Source organism: Vicia villosa, linkage group LG2 (genome assembly GCF_029867415.1).
Source record: "Vicia villosa cultivar HV-30 ecotype Madison, WI linkage group LG2, Vvil1.0, whole genome shotgun sequence".
Lineage (NCBI taxonomy): Eukaryota > Viridiplantae > Streptophyta > Magnoliopsida > Fabales > Fabaceae > Vicia > Vicia villosa.
The window spans coordinates 14,510,210-14,519,742 of record NC_081181.1 but is presented as its reverse complement, the minus strand read 5'-3'; the positions used below and the strand labels follow the sequence as shown (position 1 = coordinate 14,519,742).

The following is a 9,533-nucleotide window of genomic DNA, read 5'->3' as shown; positions in this document are numbered from 1 at the left end:
CTATGTAATCCCCTCCCGAAGCCTTGTAATAGCGTAGGAACATTTATATTTCTGCCTTTATTATACTGCGTGGTTAGTAATATAGGGAGTGACAAGAAAGCCAATTGAACATAAGTCACTGATTACAAGATAAAATAACTGAATTGAATCACGTGATTGATGCACCCACACACCTCTAAGGTAATTCCTCTTATTGCTGCCTTTCGATTAAAAATAGTCAAGTCCCTCAGATACGAGGATGCCTTAGTAAATGTTGCCCTCAGTTCATTATCATCATCAAAGATCATAAGTCTCTTCGATGTTGCCTACAAATGTATTAATCTTGTCCCTCGAGGTTGCCTACGACAAGATGATGATCGTCCCTTTCGAATGCTAAGGTATCCTCATTGGTTGCCTAAAAGAACTATTATATCCTTCCTTGAGACTTCCTACCCTCTTCATGGTATGGATAGCCTTACGGCGAACGATAATTCTCGATGACCCTTTTCAAATCCAATGAAAATACTACCTACCATTCTTATGGTATGGATAGCCCTTTCAAACGAAAATCTTAAAGAACATAAAGACATTAAACTTATGGTAGGTGCTTTTAACTGCTTACTCACTATTCAAACTCAAATTACTGTTCACACCCCTTTTTCAAATCAATTCAAAAAGGCTACACTTATTTACAAGCTAAAGTCCTTATTTAAATCTTTTCAATTCACACACGACACTCTTTCAAACAATTCAAATAAACAAGTGAGCTAAGCAATTAAGAGCTCATGGATAACCATGGATACAAAAGGTGCTTACACCTTCCCTTTGTATAACCTACCCCCCGAACTCAAAATCTTTCAAAGGTCTTTCTTGTTCTTTTTTCCTTTCAAATTGGATAAAATAAAATTCGGTGGCGAATCTTTCTATCCACAACATTTCAAAAGAGTCAGTTCTCTCACTGTATTACAAATAGACCGGAGAATTGCCTTTTAGAGAAAATTGTAAAGTCTGATGAGTGAATGGGCTTGTTGTCCGTGTTATTGTTGTTTTCCGATTGTCTTCCCTTGGTTATATCGTGTCTGTACTCCTGTTACCTTTCAATGAATAAAAGTTTATTCCTTGTCATCTATTCATATTTTCATTAGATTAGAATAATGTGTGCTGACATCACTTAATGCTCGTTTTCATAAAGTTATCCTGAACATTTATATATTTTTATAGAATATTTTCTTTTATATTTTAAATCTTTTTGATTTCTGACAAAGGAGGAGAAAGGGTTATGATTTTGATAGTATCCAATCTCAGAATATTGAGCCCAAACATGATATAATTATTTTACTTCTAACCACATGTTTGATATTTGATTCAGGAACTTTGTGAATGTTCACTGATTTTCATAGACAGTTAATTTGGTATCAAAATATTATCATCTGGAATCAGAAGAAGATGATCTGGCATCAAAAGACTTGACCAAGATGCATGAAGTATGCTCTGAGCATCTGGGAATATTGTATTCGTTTGAAGTTGTGAACTTTCTAAAAACGAATTCTGTTATGATACTATGAATTCTTCAAAGAATTTAATCATACTCTGATACTATGAATTCTTCAAAAGTTATGAATCTTCTGAGTGAAGTAAGTTTGATGTACGCTCTGATACAACATATGTTTCAGAAGTTGCGGACTTCCTGAAAATATAGTTAAATCAAGCTCTGATACCCCCACACTGTTAGAAGTTTTGAATTGTCTTAAAGTAAGGTAATCGTGTTTTGATAACACCTATTGTTCAGAAATTATGAACTTTCTAAAAGTATTGTGATCAGACTTTAACGCTTTAGAAGTTGTGAACTTTCTGGAAGCATGACAAGGGTAATATATTACTTAGAATTTTAAAAAAGTTGTGAACAGTATGAAAGAATGTTAACGTGTGCTCTAGCAATGTGTGCTCCGGTTTCACGAAGTTGTTCAAAAGCTGTAAACTATCCGAAGGTTTTTTAACCAGGTTCTGATAAACCGGACTCTAATACTTAAGAAGTTGTGAACTTTCTGGAAGTATAGTAAGTCTTCTCTCATTTTGGCATCGTTTAGAGGTTGTGGATCTTCTAAAGATTTGGTCAGAAGACATGGTCTAAAGACATGGTTTAAAAGACATGGTCTAAGACGTGATCTAACGACATGGTCTAAGACATGGAAAGAAGACATAATATAAGAATCGGTCTAAGATATGGTCAAAAGACATGATCTACGACATGGTCTAAGACATGGTAAGAAGACATGATCTAAGACATGTTCAGAAGACATGATCTAGGGCAGGGTCATTCAGGAAACAGTTCAGGTGCTGAACCTTCTGATGACATGATGCTTCTCACCTTCTAGTGGCATGATCAAGTTTCTAGAAGAACCAGATTTATAGTTCTGATGTTTGATGTGAGGCATCTAGACAATTTCTAAACATGTTTTGATACCTCATAGTGTTCTAATAGTAATCTAGGTTTTGAGATGAAGACCAGGCAGTTTTAGTCAGACTCTGATGAGACGTCAATAGGGAAGTATTCCTTCTCTAAGTTACTTTTTGTACTGCAAAATTTATTTTGTGAGTCTTGGGCTCAGGGGAGACTTTGAACAAGCATAAATGAATTTTTGGTATTAACAGATTCAGAGGGAGCTGATTAGCTTTTCTGAATTTGTGTTCTAATGGCGATTGCATTGTATGAATAGTTCTATCAAAGTACATGGTTTTCTCATCATCAAAAAGAAGGAGATTGTAAGAACAATATTGGTTCTGCATTTAGCCTTGAGTTTTGATGATAATTTTCCATGGTATCTTAGAGAACATTTGTGTACTCTAATTGTTTTTGTCTAGTGTGTAGCTTTTTCTAAACAAGTTCTGAATCTGGTAAGAAGGCGTGTGACTTCATCAGGTTCTAAACTCAACACTCTGGAAGAATACCTTTGATGTGTTACAAAGTAAGTCAAGATTCTGGAATGCTTCTTATGAAACAGTTTCAAGGAGCATTAGTACAAGAGTGTCTAATCGTGACTTTGCAAGAAGCTTTTGAGGCATTCTAAAGCTTTGCTTATGTTATCCCAAGTTCTGAAGATGCTGAAGACAAGGTTCTGCTGAAAGAGTTTTGATGATCTAAGGACATCACTTCTAGACACCAAGTGCTGAAGACTCTGAAGACAAGGTTCTATTGAATAAGTTCTGAAGACTCCAAAGACTTAGGTTAAGAAGACTCAAGTTCTTATCCATGTCAAAAAGTATGGAAAAAGCTTCAAAAGCATTTTATCTATTCAGATGATTCAAGACTCATCATATTGAAAGCTATCATCAAAGAATTCAAGAATATATTTTGAAGACTAGCATTGATCTTGATTTATTGAGGTATAAGCATGCATTTTATATTGATAATTTTGTGCTCAACTATTCTCCAAAAAATCACTTGCATGCATCGGTCATTTGTGTTCAAAATCACTTTCAAATATATTTTTTGTTATGCTTGAATTATGTTAAATCTTTTAAATATAATTTATTGACTATGATCAATCAATAGATGTTGCATTAGGTTGGTTCAAATAATTAGAAAAATTATCATGCATAAAAATCTTTGATTCAAATGTATAAAATAAAAAATAAAATAAAAAACATTTTTTTTAAAAAGCTGTCAGCACTTTTTAAGTCAGGTATGGTTAATTGACTTAACAAAATCTAATGATGTTTATAATTTAAATAATTATTTGAAATTCAAAATTACTGTGAACTTGTTAAGTCAGGTATCTATTTGAATCGACTTAAAAAGTCTTGTATGGATTTGAAAAAAAAAAAACAGCAATTTTTTAACACCTTTTCATGAATCCTTTTTATTTTAACATGACATTTGTTCATGATATTTTTTCATGAATTCACCATGATTCATAAAGGTGCTATGCTCTTATAAATACATTAAATTTCAAATTACAAATCGCCTCTTCCATTGCAATTAACATCATTATATTCATTCATTTTCAAAATCAAGTGTTTTGATGCTTCAACTATTATTTATAATTTTTCTACATGTGTTCTTCATATTATCTCAAAAAAATTTCTCTTTCATTCATAAACACTTGAGCACTAATATATCTTTATAAATTTCTTTTTTGGAAGGTAAGATCAATCTTAGTGATTGATACATATTCATCAATTTTATTACTCAAATATATTTCTAGATTTTGGTTATTATTGACTTGCTATCCATGATTGTTGGAAGAAAGGGTTTTTGAATAGTGAGAGGATTGTTCTCATAATCAAGTTAGTAAATCCAAGAGGATTGTTCTTGGTGGTTGAAATCTTGTTGTCCAGGATTGTTGGAAAAAAGTGAGTCATTAAGGGAGGATTGTTCTCTTAGTGTACTCAGTGAAAATCCAAGAGGATTGTTCTTGGTGTTTGTGTAGGTCTTGTACAAGTCACAAACAATAGTAAAATCTCTTTCATGTTGAAAGGGGACTGGAGTACTCTCGGATTGTGAGGGGAACCAGTATAGATCCTTGTGTCCTTTATTTTTCTACACCATATTGCTTTCATTATCTCACCATAAACCAGAAAAATAATATCCTTCATCACTAAAACAAGATAATTTTTCAAAGTCCTAATTCACCCTCCCTCTTAGGCGCACTCTTAAACTTACATCCTTTTGTACTTGTTGTCTGTCATTCCCATCATTATCGTTGGGGACAAAAGAACTAGTTTTATGTTTCTTATTCTACCCTCCAACGGATATATTCTTCAGCTATAAAAGGAAGACTTGGAAGAATTTGAATACAACGAATCAGTTCTATAAAACTACACCAAAGCGCTGCAAAAACTCTGCTGAGATATTCTTTGTATACTTTTGTATTTTTAGCAAAGAGCTTTTATTCATATCTTGCTTTCAACAAATTTGTATTGTTGTACTTAAACATTGTGTAATCTACTTGTTAGAAGCATCTCTGTATACACATCTTTGTAATCAACAATTGTTGATAGGTTCCTTGAGAGACTAGGTTTAGTTAGGATTCTTAAGAAGGCTTTGGCTGTGGTCATAGTGGTTTCGCAATAAGGATCGGTTGAACTTGTTGGGATTGTAAACAAGGTTGATTAAATTTATTGTGGTTGTCTACAACTTGACATTAAGGATCGGCTGATCGGGCTTAGTGTGGTCGTTTTTGGCTTGGCAATAAGGATCAGAGGACTTGTTAGGCTTGTCAACAAGGTTGATCAGACTTATTATAGTTGTATATAATCGATTATTTATTGTGGATTATGTCCTTGTGGATAAGGCAAATAACCTTGCGGGGTGGACTGGAGTAACTTAGTTAACAGTGAATCAGGATAAAAATAATTTTATTCACTTGTTAGCTTGTGTTTGAGTTGTGAAAAGATTATATTTGGTACAACCCAATTCAAACCCCCATTTCTTGTGTTTCTCACACCTTCAAAGGGATCCCTCAAGCATTACTCGCATAATCGAATGAGACACATTTTCTGTAGGCAATTAGGATATTTTCTTCTATAAAAATCACAACTTAATTAATTGGCAAGTCTAATCAACCGAACTATTTTACATATTTTTTTGAATTTTTCAGACTAGTAATTCACATACTCACGCATGCACTTAACACTCTTTGAAATAGTTAAAGAATCCCTATATGAAGAACAAAGTACTTTTCTCAACACAATCGCTTGAAGAAAAATAGATAATATTAAATTTCAATTGACAAAAATAAATAAATACTTAATAGTTGCTCTTTTTTAAATTAAATTTTCATAAATGATGCATAAATAATTTGATTTATTTTCCAACATCTACAACACGTATAAAATAATTTTTAAAAAAAGCACACATGAAATATATTTATAGTAATATAACAAACAAGTAACACCAGCAGAAATCAAGTTTCATATAACAACAACAACAACACTCTTTATTTAAAAAACTCCATAATCCAAAAGTTACGAACACAACATTCATATTTGATGCCACTAAATCCAACTCTTGTTGCCAAATCTTCAAATTCTTGCTTACTTCGTTCTTTTCCACCTGGATTTAGAGTCATCATCAAAACATCCAATTGAGAGATACACTTGGAACCATATCCATTTTTAGGTATAATAGGAAGAAGTGCCTCCAAAACAATCACCTTTCCATCATCAGGAATAGCATCATAACAATTCTTCAAAAGCTTTAAGCAATGCTCATCGCTCCAATCATGAAGTATCCACTAAAAATTTTATATACACATTGATCATGTCATTTCAAAATAAAAAGATTTAACAATGTATTCAATTATTCACACTTATGAAAGCATCAACAATTCATATAAATTCACCCACCTTCATAAAGATAGCATCTCCTTTAGGCACACTTTCAAACATATCTCCACCAATATGTTCAACTCCTGTCAACATCAAGTAGATTTACCAACTCTTATATACCCTATTTGATATTGAGTAAAACAACTTTCTTCTTTATGATAAGCAACATGTAAAAGGTCATAATACCTGGATAAGAAGGAGCATGTTCTATGACATGAGGCAAGTCGAAATTAATACCCTTAATATGAGGGTATTTGGAAGTGACTGAGTTAATGTTGACCCCAAGACCACCTCCAACATCCACAAGCTTTTTTACATTATCAAAACCTTTGTAGCATTCAAGAATCTTCTTCATAACTACTTTGGTATGATTGATCATACCTGTGTTGAAAACTTGGTTAAACCTCGTGTCCAAACTTGGATAATCAAAAGCATGTGTGCCATAAACTCTGTCGAATGGTACACCCCCTTCTCGAATCGCATTCTTAAGCTCAGACCTAAGAATGAATAAACATTTTTGTAACTAGTTAGTTTTCTTATAAATTAAATGAAGAAACTTAACTGTTGAGATCGAAAAAAGATGTAGTGAAAGGTTGATCTAGCAAATAGTTGTTGCAAAATAATATTTTGACATATATAAAATCTATAATATAAGAAAATAATATTTTATGTCTAAAATTTACTTTTTGCAACAAAATTGTACCATTTTAGGGATATTTTGTGTCCAAAATTTACTTTTTACATGTGTAAAATAATTATACACTTTAGGTGCATGATTATTATTCTCTTTTTTTAATTCACAAGTAAATTAGTTTTTAAAATATATATGTTATTAGTCTAATTATGTGTCAAATGTTTGTTATGGGTCAAAGTCAAATTTTATTACTACTACTAATCTAAATAATTTTATAAATGATGCATACAAAAAATAATATTTATGTATGGGGTAAAATATATTTGATCCATGTATTTTTATAAACGATGCTATTTTTATATACTGAAAAAAAATGTATTATTGACCTAAATATTTTTATATACGAAAAGTTACTATTGATCTAAATATTTTTGTAAATGATATCTAAACATAAATAATATTTGTATACGGAAAAAATTTATTATTAATTTAAATATTTTTATATACAAAAAAATCTATTATTGATTTAAATATATATATAATTTTATTTTTTTTTAATCTTTTATTTAAAATAAATATATTATGTAAACAAATGCGCGTACCATACTAAAACTCGTGCGTATGCACGTGTTTATTACTAATTTATATAAAAATAGAAGGGAAACGGGATAATAAGTTGTGCTGTTAAGAACTTACCAACTAGCTAAGAAGACTTTATCTTGAATCAAAGACAATAAGGGTCCTAACGAAACACCGTCGGAATCACGAGCGAAGAATCTTGCAACAGGAGCCATACTATAAAGTCTACTAAACGATCCAAGCTTTTCTTCATCTAGAAGAACAAAACATTTCAATATAGAATTAGATGCAAGAAGAGCAAGGATCCGATCCAACATTTTGGGAGCATCTAGATTAGTACATGTGAGACGAGACGCTATCTCATGGGCGGAGAGTTGAGCATCGTTACCAGCTTTTAGCAACACGTCGAAAACACCAAGCTCGGTTGCAGATTGAAGAGCCATTGGTAGCACAGTAGAGCTGCAAAGTTGTATTGCATGTGAGAAACTTTCTTCATCTTCTAACTCTTTTTCTGCTTCTGATGTTCTCTCTTTGTTCTCATTCAAATCTATTCCATTGGAAAGGTTTGACATCTCTGAACATGAGAAATGAAATAACCTACGTAAACTGTATTTAATGATGTTTTAAATCCACAACTTGTCCTTTTTTTTATACACATTTTCCATTTGAACTTTTTTTAATAGCAACTAAAAATTTACAAATACTCCCTCCGTCTCATAATAAGTGTCCCATTTGAGTAATGCGCGGTTTTTAAGAAAATGATTGGATGTGTTGGTTTTAGTAAAAAAGTTAATGTCATTTACTAAAATACCCCTATTAATAGTAGTTGAATAACGTGAAAGTTAATAAATAGGGGTATAATAGTGGAAAAATAATAATAATTGATGCATTGGAATTGTAAATGGACAATTAATTTGAGACAAGGAAAAACTGCAAATGGGACACTTATTATGAGACGGAGGGAGTAGTAAAGAAGGAATAAAGATCATGAGAGTGCACAAAAGAATAAAACAAAGCAAAAATCAAAACCGGAAACAACTAAATAATGAACCTACGAACAATATTCTGAACTTTTCCTATGAGTTAGGTGATGGTGACTTGTAATAAGTTCTAAAGCCACAACTTGTCATCTCCACTATTTTTCATTCAATGTTTTCCACTTGATTTTTGTTTATAGCAGCAAGTAAAAGTTTACAAACCGTACAAGAGAATACAAAGAGAAACGCAAAACAAGAAAGAACAAACAGCAACGCAAAACAAAAAAAAACAAGTCAACCAAACAAACTATCTGATTTTTTCATAAACATTGAATACAATAAATTAACAAATGGGGTGTGTTAGCTATTATCGAACACCAAACCTCCTCATGGGTTGCTTAAAGATCAAATAGTTGGAAAGAACTCTATCTCATGTGTCTTGATCCTAAAAGATGCTTATCTTTTCAAGGCTTCTGCTTTAATATATTTGGATTGGGCTAAGGCTATTTTGTCTATTTATATTCGTAATAGAAACAGAATAAAAAATTTAAATAACAATGTTTAAAAAAAAATTACCAAAAAAACAAGTTTTTTAGAAAATTTACCAAAGTGTCTAGGTTTTGCAGGACCCCTAGAGTATGCGCCAAACCATTTGGCGCATTAGTATAAATTTTCTTGAATTAGCCAATTCATTTGGCGTATCTACTATACAAACAATTAATAAAAGATTGACCAATCTGACTATTATGCCCTTAGTTAAAATTTTCTTTACAAACAAAAAAGGGCAATTCGGTAACTAACAAAATCACATATCACTTTTTCAACCTTTCAATAACTAAGCGCCAATTGTCAGCCTCTCATTGGTCCAACTTTTTAACTTTTCAATAACCAACTTTTTCTCCCCAACACACTTAATCTCTCTCTTACTTAAATTTTCAAATTTCTTTCACAATCTCATTTTCCCACACTTTCTTACTTTCATTTAAATTTTTTTCATTTAATCACAAAAATTATTAATAATTTATTTTCTTTAA

The 9,533-nt window shown here is 31.7% G+C and overlaps 1 protein-coding gene across 4 annotated transcripts; it reads right to left on the bottom strand.

Moving 5' to 3' along the window:
- Positions 1-5,837: 5,837 nt before the first annotated feature.
- On the bottom strand, positions 5,838-9,062 carry LOC131645931 (cathecol O-methyltransferase 1-like). 4 transcript variants are annotated; one of them, XM_058916120.1, is made up of 7 exons: positions 8,883-9,062; positions 7,863-8,096; positions 7,640-7,775; positions 6,496-6,806; positions 6,328-6,392; positions 6,135-6,215; positions 5,838-6,034 (listed from the first exon to the last, which is right to left on the bottom strand). In XM_058916120.1, exons 2-7 carry the CDS (start codon positions 8,092-8,094, stop codon positions 5,849-5,851), a joined length of 1,011 nt encoding a protein of 336 aa, XP_058772103.1. In that variant the 5' UTR covers positions 8,095-8,096; positions 8,883-9,062; the 3' UTR covers positions 5,838-5,848. The 4 variants fall into 4 exon arrangements, with proteins under 4 accessions (XP_058772103.1, XP_058772101.1, XP_058772104.1 ...); XM_058916118.1 differs by having other exon boundaries at positions 5,838-6,215; positions 8,883-8,984; XM_058916121.1 differs by having other exon boundaries at positions 5,838-6,215; positions 7,911-8,096; positions 8,883-8,984.
- Between the last annotated feature and the right edge of the window lie 471 nt (positions 9,063-9,533).

Bases quoted from the DNA above. Each gene is read 5' to 3' on its own strand.
- LOC131645931 (XM_058916118.1), bottom strand. From the start codon at position 8,094: ATGTCAAACCTTTCCAATGGAATAGATTTGAATGAGAACAAAGAGAGA. The intron at 7,776-7,862 runs GTACTAATCTAG...TTGTTCTTCTAG, and splicing joins GATAGCGTCTCGTCTCACAT to ATGAAGAAAAGCTTGGATCG. The intron at 6,807-7,639 runs GTAAGTTCTTAA...ATTCATTCTTAG, and splicing joins AAAGTCTTCTTAGCTAGTTG to GTCTGAGCTTAAGAATGCGA.